Genomic DNA, 17,701 nt, shown 5'->3' with positions numbered 1-17,701 from the left:
GTGGTGATTTGAGAGGGTATGCCTGAAATCAAGACTATGGAGGAGGTATATTTTTGAATATGACAAGGTCAGAGATATGACCTTCGGAGTGAGTGGCTGAGGTCATAATCATGAGAGTAGAGGAGATCAAAGAACTGAGAGACCAGGGGACTAGAATGATTCTGTAGGTCGATATTAGTATCATCAAGATTCATTACAGAAATAATGTTGGAGAGAAATAGAGTGAGCTAGGAGCTCAAATATTCAAGGACCTGGATGGAGGAGAAGAAACTGGTGAGACATAGGGGACCAGAGATAAATCGCAAAGGAGCTCTCAGTCTGGTTGGGCAGACCTATGAACAGATAAATGTCACATAGTCTGATGAGAGCCACAACAGGCACAGTAGAGCACTGTTGATCTCTGTGGGGTCCAGAAAACTGTCCAAGTCCAGGTGACAGCTGGTGTGGGAAGCTGAGTGGGTGTGCTCCTGTGTGAATAGAGTAGGAAAGGATATTTCTTGTAGAAGAAATTTTACATACAGGGTTACAGAGGCATAAAAGAGCATGGGACACGTGGAGTACCACAATTGAGTGGCAAATTCCTCATCTTCCCTGTCTCAGTTTCCCCATTTATAAAATGGGGATAGTAATGGTATCCACAGAGTAGGGGATGGTGAGGAGTAAATGATGGTGAGGAGTGATGTGTATAATATTTGTCACAGGCGCTTTTGCAATCCCTTTGGTTGTGTTCGTATTTGATTATTTAAATCGTCCTATGCGATAGGCTCTGTTTTTATTAGTTCTATTTTACAGATAAAGAAGCTGAATCTTAGGGGGTTGCATAACTTGCCCAAGGTCCTGTAACTGCTAAGAGGCAGAGTTTGGACTTTTACTCAAATAAGCCTAATTTTAAAGCTCTTAACTCTTAACCACTAAGCTACAGTCAGTGCTTAGCATTTAGCTAGTACTAAATAAATGGTAGTTATTACTGTCACGATTGCTCAAGTTTCTCACCCAAAGAGTTGAGGATTCTGTTATCGCCTCTGCAGTTGGCTGAAGATCACCCCTACTATCTCCTGAGCAGCAGTAACTATTTTTGGAAGGCCCTCATCACCTACAATGGATCTAGATTGACAGTGGCACTACTTTTGTTTCAACTGGTTGATTTTTGGAAATCAAGAGTGGGGAGTGATTTTTATCTTTTTAGAGGGCAAAGTGTTCCAAGCAGATGCAATGGATGTGAGAGAGAAAGATCAGGTTTCGCTGCACTCCTCTGATGTCTGTGCACTGAACCCAGATACAAGTCTCATGCTCCAGCAGCACACACATTGTGGGGATGGCAGCGAACCAGCATTCACAGGCAAGCGGCATTATCCAAAGACTGCGCATAACGTTCCCTGAGAGGATGCTGAGAAAGAACCTTTACTATCAGTGTGCCTGAGGAAGCATTGACCTTTTAAGAATGGCAATCCTCCCCTCATTCATTCATTCATTCCTTCATTCATTCATTCACTGAACAAATTGTCATTGAGTGCCTACTGTGTGCCAAACACTCATTTGGGCATGGAAGATAGAAGTGAAGAAGGCTGATGAGGTTCCTACTCATGAAATTTACATTTTTAGCAGGTGGAGACAGAAGGTAACCGAATAATAATATGAATGCTTGCATAATTACAAACTCATGCCACAAAGGAAAGTTATATGACAGGAAAAGCAGGTAGCTATCAGAGACATTTTCTGACTCTACCAGGAGGCTGCCCAAGAGCCAGTTCTCTGTATTCGTAAGGAGAGCACTGAATTTTTTGACAAAGAACAGAATGGCACCTCTCACTTTTTCCCTGTCAGTCATGCTAAGGGCCTACCTGCTTACCTCCTGGTCGTGAAAAGCTGGGATTCCCCTAGCTTGAACCTCAGGCCTTCAAGGGAGGATTTCCTCCTCGTTCACGAGATGAAGCCAGTTCATGGCCACTACTTTAAAATGTTAAAGTCATGGCTTTCTCTTAGTTCTGTAAATGCTGCATCTCCTGGACAGGCTTTGAAGCCAGTCCAATATTCTATATCAAATTGATACACAGGTTGAAGTGCATTTTCAATATTGCCCCCAACAGTTTTGCCTTTATTACTTAACTAACATAACAAGAATAATAAAGGAAGGCAAACTGAAAGATGAGAATTCATCTCTTATCAGTTTACTCATCAACAGTTGTCAGGTCTCAACCATGTACATTTTTTCTAGACATTTGGATGTGCATATTTTTTATTCACAATAACATTTTCTGTTTCACTTTTTTGTTATGATATTTTAAGCATTTTCTTTCTTATTGCTACTTAAATTCACATACAGATTCATATAAGTATATATACATATATACATATGTGTATGTGTATATATATATATATATATCTATATATATATATACACACACACACCACACACACACACACACAAATAAATATATAAATATATATTCTCTATATGGTGGATGTACCACAATTTAATTATTTTCCTATTGCTGGAAGCTTAGTTGTCAATCTTAGACTTTTCACCATTATAAATAATTTTGAAATTAAAACCTTTTTCTTTTTGCATGTGCATATTGCTTTATAAAACTCAATGTTTATTTCATTACTCCTCTTTCAGTCCTCACCACAACTGTGTAAGATTGAGAGTCATTTTACATGTGAAGAAACTGAAGTGTATAATCTTTTTCCCTTTTGAATTATTTGTCCAGTTTTATTTCCTGGAAGTATGTAACTTAGTTAATAGTCATGAGCTCTTAATTCTATGGCCAGATTACTTTCTAAAAGGGTTACGTTCATTTCTACTTCCTCCTCGAAATGTACCAATTACACGACAATCTGTCCAGCAATGAGTGTTATCATTTTGAAAACTGCTGGTTAATATAAATTCTATATATCTTATGTATCTTAATATTCCAGTTGCTTCTTTTGCGTTTCTCTAAAGATTAATCATAATTTCATAAGCTTATAAATTGTATTTTTTATTTTGTGATTTATCTGTTCATGTTGATTGCCTATTTATTTTGAGAGGCTTTACTGTATTAAATCTTTGCATACCTTGACTCTTGTTTTACTTTTTACTGCAGTCTTTTTCATTGCATAGAAGTTGGAATTTTCATGCAACTTGCTCTATTAAACTTTTCTGTGTTATTCTTCTCCATTCTCTCAGAAAGAAGAAAGAACTGACAAATATAGAATTGTATTTTTAGCTTTTATTTTTCCAACTCTCAGAGTTATGTATGTATAATTTAGAAATTTTGGAATACACAAAATAATTATAAAAAATTAAAATGCTCATTATTCTAACATCCAGGGTGTTTTTGTTTGTCTTGTTTTGTTTTGTTTTGTTTTGTAGTTCTTTCTCTTTTTCACATGCACATTTTAAAACACGTATTTTTCTGTATTTGAATAGTATATTATATACAGTTTATAATCTATTTTTAAGTTAACATTATACTGATTGAACTTTCACATATCATTAAATATTCTTTGATAATAAATAATTTTTAAAAATCTGTCTAGGGTTTATTTTGGGATGAACTGACTCCTCTCTCCCTCAAATTGCTGTTTCTATATCCCCAGACCAGTGGCTAAACAATCCTTTCCTCCCAGATGTATTTGTGGTGCCTGCTTTATCTTTCTAGTCCTTATCTAGTGTCGGTCCATTTCTAGGCTGTCAGTGCTGTTCGTGGCTTGGAGCACTACACCTGAATGGGCTCTTGTCTGCCTGTTTTTGAGCTCTTATATTGGGCTTCCTGGATTGAGCCATAGCCTAGAGTCAGGGCTCACGCTGGAGACTAGCAGAAGTGCCTATCTAGCTTGTTAATTTTTAACGCTGCCCCTGATGGAAAACAGCTCTTACCTCTTCTTTTTTTGCTTTTTGTCTTTGCAGATGTTTTTTAATCATTCTGAGAAAAATGAGCCTTGGCCTCCAGACCCAATAAATCAAACATCCTTCCCATGGAGAATAATGCTAGATCCTGAGGACCCGGAGGGCCTGCCGCCCCAGGGGCATTAGCCAGAAGCAGGTAAGGAACATGTATGGGCACTGGTGGCAGCAAAGGGGTACATTGCTGAATAAAAAATGGTGGCATGTGCTGCCGAGGAGTCACAGGGTCTTAATGTCTGGCTACATTGCTGTTTCTTTCATGCATTTTTATTTTATTTTATTTTTTGGTTGATTCAGTAAGGAGTGGGAATAGGTGGTTTGCCTATTTCTATGTACGATAAATACAAGATTTGAAGTTATTCTGTAAATCCGTCCACCTTTTTAGAGCTGCCAAGCCCTGCATTCACTGTTGCGTGTGTAGTGATAGATATGTAGACCTAGGCAGAAGACTTACTTTAGCTGGGATTTTCTTTCTGTTGGTTCAGTATTGACTTGTTTTCTGTAGGTAATACTGTGAGTTGTTATTGTATTCTTCTAGAAGTCTGGCAGGGGTTGTCAGGATTCATTGATACAGCCCCGTCTCTTCAATAATCCTTTATTAAATGCTCATTTTTTTCTAGGCACTGTGCTGCGCACTGAGGTTTCAGAAGTAAACCAAGAGGAGTTGCTCTCTGGCAGAGGGTCAACATAAAAAACAAGCGTTTCTAAACACTAGATGTGAGCAGGACTGAGCAAGAATAGTGCTAACAGGGAGACAGGCTCCACAGGAGGTCAGGAGCAGAAAGGTCATGCTGTCTGGTTGCCGGGCAAATGAACTAGGGGAGAGATTGCCTCAGTGCAAAGGCCTGGAAGCTTAAGAAGTCAGTCTGATTGTGATGGGAAAATTCAAAGGTTGGTTTTTTTCCCAGAGAATTTGGGCAGAAAGATTTGCTACTCCTTTCTGTCAGCTTGGGCTGCTTCGGTGAAACTTCTTCATCTTCCGTCTCTTTAGGGCAGCTGGAGAGATGAGAAAGGGTCTTGAAGCTCTAGTATCTATGACCAGAAGCTCCAGCCAGTTGGTGGACTTGGGCCTCAATAGAGGGTGGTGTTCAAGAGAGTTAAGAGCCCTGATCTGAGGATTTACACGAGTGTCCTGAGGCTGTGGTGGGGCTCAGGCCCTAAAGGTTGAGGCTGTCTTAAGGTTGCAGGTCTGTGTTGTGCCTGGCTGTTTGGCCAAAGTCTTCTTTCCTGGGAAACTCAACCTTGGAGAGTGAGTGCTGGCAGAAAGCTGAACACCTGCCCCTTTTGAACCTCAGCTCTTTAGACAGTGAATCAGGTTCTACCTCCCTACCTCCTGTTTCATTTCATTCATCCACAGAAAGTTAAGTCCCAACTCTACCATTTCCAAATCACTCATGCAACTTTGAAATTTATTTCCATTTACAAAACCTCAGTTTCTTTAACTATAAATGTAGCCAATACAATTTACTCTGCTTATTTCACAGGGTTATCCTGGGCTTCACAGACCTAATACTGTGGAAGGGCTGCCTGAGTGATAAACTGTGTACATGGGTAATGGCTGCTGTAGCTCTGATGGTGAAGATGGTTTTTCCCTAATTGTCTGGCAGATTGAGTTGACTCTTTAGTGACCCTGATTTCTGAGTCCCGTTTGGTCCACACTGACTTCACTGTCCTTTATCATAGATGCCTGTCCTTTTAGTGCAATGAACTTTTAGAATTAGAAAAACATGGGTTGGGATCCTCGTTCTAGCACTCATTAGTTATTGACTTCATAGAAGCCCTGGAAACTTGCTAAGCCTCAGTTTCTTCATGTCCTCAAATGAGGTATTTAATATCTATCCCATAGTGTTATAGTAAAAATTAAATGAGATATTGCAAGTAAAGTACCTACCGTATAGACAGTAGGTGTTTCTTAAATGCTACTTTCCCTTCTCTAGTTCTTCAGCTGTCACAATCATGTGATTAGCTGTGTTGGATGTCTGAGAAAATTGAGTTCCTTAGTTTTCTGATGATGTAACAAGCCCTTTCTCTTATTTCTTGATCTTATGTTTGATTTATCTCTCTGTGTACATTTCATTACTTTCAAAACTTCAGCTTCCCGTGGCAGGAATCCATCCTCCGCAGAGCCATTGGTCCTGTGGTCTAGGGTGGTGGGAAGCACTGTTTGGTTAGTACTGCCAGTGGATTCCAAGAACGGTCTGGATGTCTCTTAAAGAGTCTCAAAGCTCAGGTTGATGAGTCATGGCTAGTGCTCCCCACTCTGCCATTGTTCACTGTCCCACCTCTACATGACCCTTACTTGAGGGGCTGCTTGCTCTCTGGTCTCTGCTCAGAACACCTCCTGTACCTTTACATTTACCTCACTCAAAGTCCGACGACACCATCCTTGTTCGGTCCTCCCAGCACTCTGTGAATGAGACAGGGAAGAGATGATTACTCTATAGAAACTTAGATGCAGAGAGGTTAAGTGACTTGCTTAAGGTCACCGGGAATGGGGGATGAGAACTGGGTTTCGTGACTACCTCGTCCAGTACTCCTACTACCTTATATGTGACATCCTTAGAAGCAGGCTCTATGGGAAGGGACGACAGATCCCTAGTGGGTTAGCAAAACCCCGAGGCGGATTGCTTAGACGCATTACAGTAAATAAACCCAGTTATTTAGGAAACAATTTAGTGTTTTCCAAAAGATACAGACATTGTTTGAGTTCAAAGTGTTTTCATTTTCCATTCAGTACACAATAAATTGTGGGAAAACAAAGTAGGTCTTTACCCAGACATAAAGGGGGACTATTCAGGCTCTATTTGCTTAGTGAAATCCATTTCCCAGAACTTTCAGCAGTTCTGTATGGGATGTAATAAAAAGGGCATGGATTATGGAATCAGGTGTACGTGGGTTTGAACTACAATGCTGCCATTTACTCAGTTCTGTGATCCTAGGTTAAGACCTCTCAGAGCCTCAGGTGGCTCAACTATCAGATGGAGATGATAAGAACTTCATGGCTAGTGATGTTATGTTGTGAAATTAACATTCGCTCTTCTCATGTAGGAGTCCAACACCACAGCCCATAGAGAGGTACCTCACAAAGACATGACATTGTCTATGGCAAGAGGTCTCTTTCTGGCAATTTTGAAAGGATGCTTGGCCTCAGGATTTTTAGGGAGTTTGGTTCTTATGATGTAGACCAGTTATCCTGCTCTTCTTTTCTTCTAGTTTTTCAAGCATGCATGCCTTCATTTAACAGTACGAGGCTCTAGGAACCAAAATGATGTGTAAGATGTGATTCCTGACCTCAGGATGCACTGAGTACAGGTGGGGAGCTAGACCAAGAAAAGAAATAAAAAGGTGTAAAAAGAAATAGTGGAGAATACAGAGAGGAAGAGAGTGTCTGAGGACTGTTCTCTACATTCAAAGCCCAAACTGAGGGTGATTTTTGTTGAGAGTTGCAGACCTGGTGGATGGTAGACCTGGGATGGAATTCGAGTCTCATCACTCTAAATCCACCTCTTGCCAATTATAATTGTAGATTTTCTCTACATCTTTTTTTTTTGCCTTGTCTTACTTTTTTTAGGCTTGTTTTCCTGCTCAGAACAGAGTGGCTCCCTTGAATACATCTTTCATTATGATTCTCACCAACTTGAAGAAAAAATTCAGCTGCTGTGTTCTGGTCTTTCTCCTATTTGCAGCCGTCTGTGTCTGGAAGGAGAAGAAGAAAGGGAATTACTATGATTCCCTTAAATTGCAAACCAAGGCATTCCAGGTGCTGAGGAGTCTGGAGAAACTTTCTGTGGCATCTGGTTCCCGGTCTGTACCTTCAAGCAGCACCCAGGACCTACACGGGGGCAGCAAGGCCCTCAGCAATCCCAAGGTCAAGACCAAGCCGGAGGCCTTCTTCCAGGTGTGGAATAAGGACAGCAATTCCAAAAACCTTACCCCCAGGCTGCAGAAGATCTGGAAGAATTATCTGAGCATGAACAAGTACAAAGTGTCCTATAAGGGGCCAGGACCTGGTGTCAAGTTCAGTGCCGAGGCTCTGCTCTGCCGCCTCCGGGACCAAGTGAATGTATCCATGGTAGAGGCCACAGATTTTCCCTTCAACACCTCTGAATGGGAGGGGTACCTGCCCATGGAGAACATTACGACAAAGGCTGGGCCATGGGGCAGGTGTGCTGTTGTCTCGTCAGCAGGATCTCTGAAGTCCTCGAAACTGGGCCAAGAAATAGGTGGGTTCTGGGGTTTTGAGATTGTTATCTGAACAGGTAGTATTCATTTGGAGTACCTGGGCATACAGACAGCACTGGATACTGTGGTGTGTCTCTGTGGACTAGCAGAGTGGGCCCAGGACGGTTTTTTTCAATTGTCCATGAGCCAGACCAGCCACGGGGCCAGCTCAAAGGATGGAGCTACAGTCTCCCAGCATCTTTGATCAATTAGAATAGTTTTATGTTTATCTGTTTTAAATAGTGCTGTTCTACTGAAGATTTCATTTGAAAAGAGAGTTCTACTGAAACAAAACACTCTAATTGACATTTAAAAATAATTCAGGCTCAGATCTTTACTTTATCTTCAGGTCCTGAAATTTGCGTGTTATTTCTTTTGGCCTCAACAACCTGTGTAATTTTCAGCTTTCCTGTTTGAAAAAAATGAATCAGAGCAGAATATTTTATTTTTTAATTTTTTATTTTTTTTTAGTTATAGTTCATTCAATATTATTTTATATGAGTTTCAGATGCACAGCATAGTGCTTAGACATTGTATAATTTATACAGTGATTCCCTCAATTAGTCTGATATCAATCTGGTATTATACATAGTTGTTGCAACATTACTGACTATATTCTCTATGCTGTACTTTACATCCCCATAACTATTTTGTAACTGCCAATTTGTGTTTCTTAATCCCTTCAGAATTTTCACCTGGTTACCCAACTTCCTTCCCCTCTGGCAACAATCAGTTTGTTCTCTGTATCTACGAGTATGTTTCTGTTTTTAAATGAAATCTTCAGTAGAACACAGATATTTAAAACAGATAAAAATAAAGCTATTCTAACTGATAAAGATGCTGGAAGACTGTATCCCTATCCTTTGAGCTGGCCACATGTCAACTCTGGCTCAAGGACAATTGAAAAACCCTGACCTGGGCCCGCTCTGCTAGCTTCTGTTTTGTTTGTTCATTTATTTTTGTTCTTTAGATTCCACATATAAGTGAGATCATATGGTATTTGTCTTTCTCTGTCTGACTTATTTCACTTAGCATAATACCCTCTAGGTCCATCCATGTTGTTGCAAATGGTAAGATTTCAGTCTTTTTATGGCTCATTAATATTCCATTATGTATATGTACCACCTCTTCTTTATCCAATTGTTTATTGATGGGCACTTGGGTTACTTCTATATCTTAGCTATTGTAAATGGTGCTACAATGAACATAGGTGTGCATATATCTTTTCAGATTAGTGTTTTGGGTGTCTTCAGATAAATACCCAGAAGTGAATTGCTGGGTCATTAAGTATTTCTACTTTTAATATTTTGAGGAACCTCCAAACCATTTTCCATAGTGGCTACACCAATTTGCAATCCCATCAATAGAGCACGAGGGTTCCCCTTTCTCTGCATCCTGGCCTACACTTGTTGTTTGTTGATTTATTGATGATAGCCATTCTGACAGGTATGGGGTAATATCTCATTGCAGTTTTAATGTGCGTTTCTCTGATGATTAGTGATGTTGAGCATCATTTCATATGTCAATTGGCCATCTGTATGTTCTCTTTGGAGAAATGTCCTCTGCCCATTCCCTACAGATCTTCTGCCCATTCCTTAATTGGATTTTTTTTTCTGGTGTTGAGTTGTATGAATTCCTTATAAATTTGGATATTAACCCCTTATCAGATGTTTCATTGGTGAATATCTTCTCCCATTAAGTAGGCTGTCTTTTTGTCTTGTTGGTGCTTTCCTTTGCTGTGCAAAAACTTTTTAGTTTGATGTAATTCCATTTGTTTATTTTTTCTTTTATTTCCTTCGCCTGTGGAGATAGATCAGAAAAAAATATTACTAAGAGTTTATTGCCTGTTTTCTTCTAGGAGTTTCATGGTTTTGGGTTTTACATTTAAATCTTGAATCCATTTTGAGTTTATTATTGTATATGGTATAAGAATGTGGCCCAGTTTCATTGTTTTTGCTTGTGTCTTCTCTCCAGTTTTCCCAACACTGATTATTGAATAGACGATCTTTACCCCACGGTATGATTTTGCCTACTTTGTCATATATTAAATGACCATACAGGCATGGGTTTATTTCAGGGCTCTCTATTCTGTTTCATTGATATATGTGTCTGCTTTTATGCCAGCACCATGCTGTTTTGATTACTATAGTATTATAGTACAGTTTGACATCAGGTAGCATGATGCCTTCACTTTTGTTCTTCTTTCTTATGATTGCTGTGGCTATTCAGAGTCTTTTGTGGTTCCATATAAATTTTAAGATTATTTGTTCTAGTTCTGTGAAAAGTGCCGTTGGTATTGTGGATTACATTGAATCTATAGATTGTTTTGCGTAGTATGGACATTTTAATGACATTAATTCTTCCTATCCATGGGCATGGTATATGTTTCCATTTATTTGTATCTTCTTCAGTTTCTTTCTTCAGTATCATATGTTTCACTGAGTACAGGTCTTTATCCTCCTTGGTTAAATTTATTCGTGGGTATTTTCTATTTGATGCAATTATAAATGGGATTGTGTTCTTAATTTCTCTTTCTGGTAGTTCATTATTGGTGTATAAAAACACAACCAATTTCTGAATATTGATTTTGTATCCTGTTACTTTACTGAATTTATTTACCAATTCTAATAGTTTTTTGTGGAATCTTTAGGGTTCTCTGTATACACATTATGTCTTCTGCAAATAATAAGTTTTACTTTTTGTTTTCTGAATGGGATGCCTTTTCTTTCTTTGTCTTGTCTGATTGGTGTTGCTAGGACTTCCTTGTTATGGGTAATTTTAGTATTTTTATTTTATCTGCTTTGTTTTCTATTTTTTCTAGCATGTGGTGAAATAACAAATAAAACTTATAAGGTACAAAGGTGCTGAGTTAGATGAGCTTTCAGATGCAAAATCCTGGCATGTTGGAGTAGCAAGGGACTTGAGAAGTGATGTTGTCCAGCCCCTCACTTTGCAGGTGAGAGAGAAAGGAGGCCCTGAGTAGATGGGGCATAGCTTAGGCAGCCTCCCACCTTGGAAAGGCAAAGCCAGCCCAGATCCCAGGTCTCCTGTTTCCTGGGGCAGTGCTCTCTAAGAGCCTGTGTGGGTCAGAGTATTTGTATCTGGGAGGTGATGGAGTCAAAAAGATAGTCTCCAAGGTTTTGTCCAGGTCTCAGATTTTGATAAAGCAGTAGCTGGTAGTGGTATAGGTGATGCCAACATAGCAAAATAAAGAGTGATTCTATGGACATTTTAGAATAAAAAAACACACATTTGTGACGGATGTCAGCCAATGACGACAACACCCATAAAATGTTGCTGAGGTCACCAGGACTCCCATGACTGCACGAGTTTGTGGAACAGAATGGTTTGATTTTCCTTTCAGAAAAAAACAAAAAAAAAAAAACCCTAAAACACGTCTACTGGGCTTTTTTCTTTAACCACATCATGTCACATATCTGGATTTTTTTTCCTCTACTTAATTTGAGTACTTCATTGGATCAGCTTTAGGGTGTTCGTGAATCCCTAAATTTGCATGCAAAAATACCCGAGTGTCTGATCATTTTTCCAGAGAGAAAGTCTCTAGCTTTCAGTCAATTTTCGGAGGGGTTTGTGACCCCGAGAAAGGTAAAAAAGTCACCGATATGTTTTTCTTGAAATACTTCATAATTAATAAAGATAGAAAGTCTATCCATCCTTGTAAACACGTGTACAGCACAGTTGCAGGTTTGCTTCAGTCTCTTTAGTTTCCCTATTTTGAGAGAATGTTTTCCATTATTGTGTAATGAATCAGCCTAAAGAAAGCAAAGCACAGGAAGCCTTGCTCTCTGTCAGGCTCTGGAAGGTGCTGAAGCAGGTGAGATCATATGCCTCCCTTTTTATTTCTTGCATATGACTGCCAGGAAAAATGGTCTAAAACCAAGCACAGGCTCTCCAAAGAAGAAAAGTGGGTCCAAATTGGATTCTCCAGAGCAGAAAGAAGTGGTGAGATCACGTTTTGTACCTCCCCAAATAGACAGCACTTACTAATAAAAGCTGCCAAGTTAACCAGCCCCACTTTATACTTTTGTTTTTTCGTTATTTTTTGGATTTAATTTTCTAGAAAGTACATGTGATTGGGTTTTGTTCATCCATAATGGAACTAATTTTTTTCTTTCCTCCCCATTTTTGCTCTATAATAGTAATGTTTAGAATATTCCAGGAGTTAGCTCATCTTCTTCATCACGTCAAGTTATTGTCTTCCTGGCTGCGATTGTGTTAAAGTTTAAGTCAGAGCCTGATACTTCCATGAATCAGAACAATAATCTTTATTTTTATGCACTCCAGAAAAGTTTAGAGTGATTAAATCAAACATTAATTAAAATAATCTTTTTCTATAGACTTCAGTTATAATTTTAAATACATATTTCCATGGAAGGACTTTGACCTGGAGCTTTAACAAAAATTGCATGTTAGTCTACAAATGTTCTACCTTTTGTAGGATATTTCCTCTGGACATCTAGTCTAACAAATATTTTAAGAGAGTCATTCGTTTATTCTTTTATTCATTCATGTATTTATCAATAATACTACACAGGAACATAGGATACAAAGAGTGAAGGGAAAGGAAAAGCCTTTTGTTGAAGGCCTGTGAATATCAGGCAATATTCCCGGTCCATAGCCTTCCCACTATACCTGGAATTTGTCCAGCCTATTCCAAGTATTGAATATGTCAGATGGTTTTAAATTATTTGCTCTTACAAATAGTACTGCTGACAAGGTTTTGGTGTAGATAACTTAAATGACCACTCATGCCTTCCCAAGGGGAAATAATCTCAGGAATGGGGCTAGAAGACCAAAGTAAGATAACTTCTATGACTCTTTCTTTAACCATTGCAAAATTGTTTACCAGAGGGATTGCAATAATGTGCTGCGTCTCTAGCTGTCCCACAAACCAGCCAATAGTAGGCTCAGTCATTTTCAATTATTTTTGATACATATACATGTAAAGTATCTTAGATTTGTTTGAATTTTCATTTCAAATACTAGCAGATTTTTAAAATGTTATAACGAATAGGAATGACACTTACTGTGTGCCTGCTGTGTGTCTAACATGACTTGCTCGCTCTTTTCGTACTCTCAGTAATCCTGGGAGGTAGGTACAATTATTCCCAAATTTTACTGATAAGCTAAGTGTTGAGGCTTAAAGAGGTTACACAACTGGTTGACAGCAGACTGGCCTCAAAAGCTGGTCTTTGACTCAAAGGCCCCCATACTTAGCCCTTCTGCTCTTGTGCTTCATAGTGAATATAACTTTATAATAAAACTTGTTATGATATATCCCTTGTCAGGTTAAACAAAATCCCTTGATATTCTTGCTTCCTTGCTCTACTAGAGGAAAGAAGAAGAGTATCCAGTGTTCAGGCAAAAGCAAGAAGCAAAGTCTGCACAGGAAGAAGTGCAGAGTGCGTTTGGGCATCACAAATAATCTTGTTTGATGGGATGTGGGTTCTCACAGGGTATAGAGGCCTGAGGAATGAGGCCAGGAAGGTGGCCAGGGCTCAGCTCTCAGAGAATGTTGACAGTGACAATAAGGACTTTGGGTTTCATTCTTTTAGCTACAGAGAGCACTAGGAGGCTTTGATCAAGTGAATGATGAGATCATGTGTGTTTGGACAGGTTTCTCACTTCTCTGAGTCTCCTTCTTTATGGGGACTGCTACATCACTTCTCTTTTATCAGGGAATGTTACCACATGCAGGTGAGATGGGCCAGGCCTGTCTGAGCAGTGGTGGTGGAAAGAACATGTCTGATTTGAGTGTCTTCAAGAGGTAGAAGACATAGAACTTGGTGTCTAACTAGAAATGATCTTGATTAAGAGACAAGAGCCAGAGTTTCTAGCCCAGGAGCCAGCTGTAGCATTCTTCTGGAGAGGACAGGTTCCATCTTGGATGTGCTGAGTCTGAAGTATTTGCAGATTTTCCTGGATAGCTATCTATGCAGTTGGGTATTTGCTTCTAGAGAAGGGTCAGTGTGAGAGATCAGATTTAGGAGTTGTTTGTAGCCCAGAAAGGAGGACTGATGAGAAAACCTAGAGAAAGGTTTACATTTAAGCAACATGGAAAGAACAGGGACACTTAAAAAACAAATCAGAAAGGCCAGTGAGAATGGCTGGAGGAGAACCAGGAGGGGGTCATGCAATGGAAGGCAAACGGGGATGGAGTTTGGGCAGATGGAGTTCTTGGGCAGAGTAAGGACTGAGAAGATACTCTTGGATTGAGGAGCTCAGAGAGCATGATAGTTTATGTCAAGGGTCAGCAAACTTTTCCTATAAAGGGCCAAAGAGTAAATATTTTTTGGTTTTGAAACCATACAGTATCTCTCACAACTACTCAACTCCACTGTTATAATGTAAAAGCAGCCGTAGGCAGTAGTAAATGAATGGGCCTGGCCATGTTCCAGTGAAACTTTACAGAAAGTGAGGACAGGTCAGATTTGGCCTGTGGGCCATAGTTTGACAATACTGACCTATATTATCTAGCTTCTCTAACCAGAATCAGAATGTAGTCTTCCACAAATGGTTGGTCACATGATTCGTTAAGCTAATTTGAAAATACAAAAAACGTTTGGTCCAAATAGTGATAAAATTGTGTTCACCATAATTTCCAGGTATTTAGAGTTACTATACCTGGAGGCAGCGGATTTTGATATATTTATGAATTTACTAATGAGCTGATTCTGTTGAATCTCCTAGACATGTAGTTATGTCATATACATACAGTGGTGCGTTATTTCTTCCTTTTCTAATTTGCATCTTTTTCTACTCTCTCATTTCAAGTTAAAGGAAAACGGTGGCCCGTTTTCTATAGCCTTCCATTTTGCAAGCCTTGTTGACTGGGATCCTGGTAGCTGTGGATTTCTCCTGGTGATTTCCTGGAGGCCCATTTGGGTTTGAAAGATCTTATGCCTTCAATAGAAAAGGGCAATTTGACAAACAAGGATCCTGTCGCCTTTCTTTATGAGCCTAATTTAGTGGCCTGTTTTAAAGTTTTTTTCTGTGATTGATCTTTTTTTTCCCTTCAAATCAAATCCAAACTTGATACCTGGACTCCACAGCCTGCGTGATCTGGTTCCTCCAACCTCTTTAACTGCATATTTTATCATTCTTCTTCCTCACTTGTCTCCAGCCAAGTCCTTATTCTCCTTGGGGTCGCCTGTCATTGACTCGTGTCCTCTGGCTGAAATGTACTTCCCCAGGTCCTACCCATGCCTGGCCACCCTTTGGGTCTCAGCTTAGAGGTATTCCTTGAGTCATCTGAAGGAGGTCCTGCAGGGTCTCTGTGACACAACTCGGTTTATATATGTAATAATATTAATCACAGTCAGTAATTATCTTGACTGTAGGTTGTTGTGCTTCTTTATTGTTTCCTTCCTAGCAGTAGATTGCAAGCTCTCTGAGGGTAAGGACCTTGTTTTTCTTTCTCACCACCATTGTCTACAGCATCTAGAACTAGGGCCGGCAGAGAGGAAGCGCTTAATCAGTGACTGCTGAATTAACACAAAAATTCTATTTTCTTATAGTCAACACTGAAGACCTATTCTCAGCCTCCTGTGCTAAGTATTTTCCTCTTGCTCTTCGAAATCCACTCTATTCTTTTTTATCTTAACTCTGTGTCCTGAGAAATTGAAATTTGGGACTGTGTCAGCTGGGCTTCCTTGCCCTTTAGCTTTTATTTGAGACTGGGCAATAGAAGCACTGGTATGAAACTGCGAAAAAGAAGGGGAATGAGGTCAGGGTGTCTGTCCTTCTGGGTCTCTCCTGGAAGAGTAACCATAGGCTGCTCTTGCTCTTGACTGAAAGTCTTAGCCCCTTTTAAGCACCCCTCTCTGTTTCTCAGTCTTGCTCTCTCCTTTTCCCCTTCAGGTCTAGAAATCAGAGGGAAGAAGGAAAGAGAGGCCACAGTTACTGACAGGTAGTGATCTTCAACTTAGGGTCTCTGCTTTTCTTGCCACATTAGCTAGAGGGGTGGTAATGGCTCCTTGCTTTAGCCAATCTTGTGGTATTGCTCCATTACTTGTTGATTTCCTTAAACTCTACATGCAACTTTTTAAATAATCCTTTATTCAGCTGTCAGTTAATACTCCATTTGAGCTTGTCATTCTTTCATAATGGGACACACGGATTAATCATTTATTCACATGTGAAATAGCAAAGTAGACTTAGTGAAATTTCTGTTGGATCAGTGTTTCTACTATGATTACTACCAGTCACTTTTGAAATCAGTGACTGATTCTAGAAAACTTGTTGTAATCTGAGTTGTGTAAAGATGTACCTCCTGCCTTATTTGCAGTTCAGTGTACCTGCCCTATAAGCTGATAAAGTCTGGACTAGGTGTATATCGTGGAACTTTCAAATGCTTTTGGTAAGATTTTGTCATAGGATTGAGGAGAGGGTTGTTTTTGTGAGTGAGATATCTAGATTCCTGAGCTTTAGTATATATGCTAGAATTAAAATAAAGAGGGAGGCTTTCATCCTTTAATGCTGTTGGTATTCCCCTTTCAGATCATCTTGTATTGAGCCAAATGCCCCCTCCCCTTCCTGATGCCACCTTTGTAGATGAAAAACCACCCAAAATAAACCCACATGGAGAGAAATAGAACCATGGGGGATTGGTTTCCATGGGGGATTGGTTTCCAATCCAATCCACAGGTTTGGATTGACTTCCAAATCTTGAAGATTTCAGTGGTATACCCCAAACTTGCTTGATCAAGTAAACTGGAGATAAACTGTCATAGGATCGCAGAGACTTAGGGTTGGGATGGACCCTAAAAGTCGTAAGTTCCCTCCCCTATCAAATTGAGGAATGCCAGTCAGTCTCTCCCGTCAAATGCTGGTCAAAGCCTTCCAAACTCTGCCTAAACAGCTGGAAGAATAGAGAACTAGAGCCAGGGAGTGAGGAGATTTTTTTAAGACGTTCTGTTTGATCTTGGCTGGGTTTAGGACATTTGTTTCTGACAAAGAGCTTTTCTTTTTAAATAGAAAATATGGGGTTTAGTTTAGTTCTATGACCTTCTGTCCTATCTCTACCACCATCAGGTTTGTGACCGTTCCTGGGCTTCAGGGTCCTAAATGGAACACTTAGGGAGTAGTCTTGGATGCCATAGTGAATCCCTCCCATTTGCTGAGCACTGCAAGCTTTTCACAGTGCTACGGGGTTCTTTGTATTTGTGGGTTAGACCAAGGTTATGGTAGTGTCTTCATTTTTCTGATAGGGATAGAGTGTGACCTACTGGTAATAGCAAGAGAGTATTTAGGTTTTCCTATGAATTTTACCCAATTGCACCATACAAACATGATAATTTCTTCCTGTATACCATGATAGGATAAAGATTGGGAAGTATTATGCTCTTGCCCCTCCCTTTTCTTCTCCTTTCTCTCCCTCCAGATCTTTCTTTCTGCATATGGCGGGTACTCATCACCTCTTTTCTGTTTTCTTGTGGTTTACAGATGATCATGACGCAGTCCTAAGGTTTAACAGGGCACCAACAACCAACTTCCAACAGGATGTGGGCACAAAAACCACCATTCGTCTTATGAATTCTCAGGTAAAATTTCTTCTGTGCAGATAGGGTT

The 17,701-nt window shown here is 39.7% G+C and overlaps 1 protein-coding gene across 17 annotated transcripts in view; it reads left to right on the top strand.

Moving 5' to 3' along the window:
* ST6GAL1 (ST6 beta-galactoside alpha-2,6-sialyltransferase 1) overlaps window positions 1-17,701 on the top strand; it is a 132,104-nt gene that overhangs the window by 95,215 nt on the left and 19,188 nt on the right. For all 17 annotated transcript variants that reach the window (XM_081068910.1, XM_081068902.1, XM_081068900.1 and 14 more), the window contains 3 exons: window positions 3,893-4,028; window positions 7,461-8,112; window positions 17,576-17,673. In XM_081068910.1, coding sequence (XP_080925036.1) covers window positions 7,512-8,112; window positions 17,576-17,673 — 699 coding nt within the window. In that variant the 5' untranslated portion in view covers window positions 3,893-4,028; window positions 7,461-7,511. The remainder of the gene's footprint in view (window positions 1-3,892; window positions 4,029-7,460; window positions 8,113-17,575; window positions 17,674-17,701) is intronic.

This window comes from Rhinolophus hipposideros (assembly GCF_964194185.1).
Source record: "Rhinolophus hipposideros genome assembly, chromosome: 2".
Classification (NCBI taxonomy): Eukaryota; Metazoa; Chordata; class Mammalia; order Chiroptera; family Rhinolophidae; genus Rhinolophus; species Rhinolophus hipposideros.
This window is presented reverse-complemented; position numbering and strand designations above follow the sequence as displayed.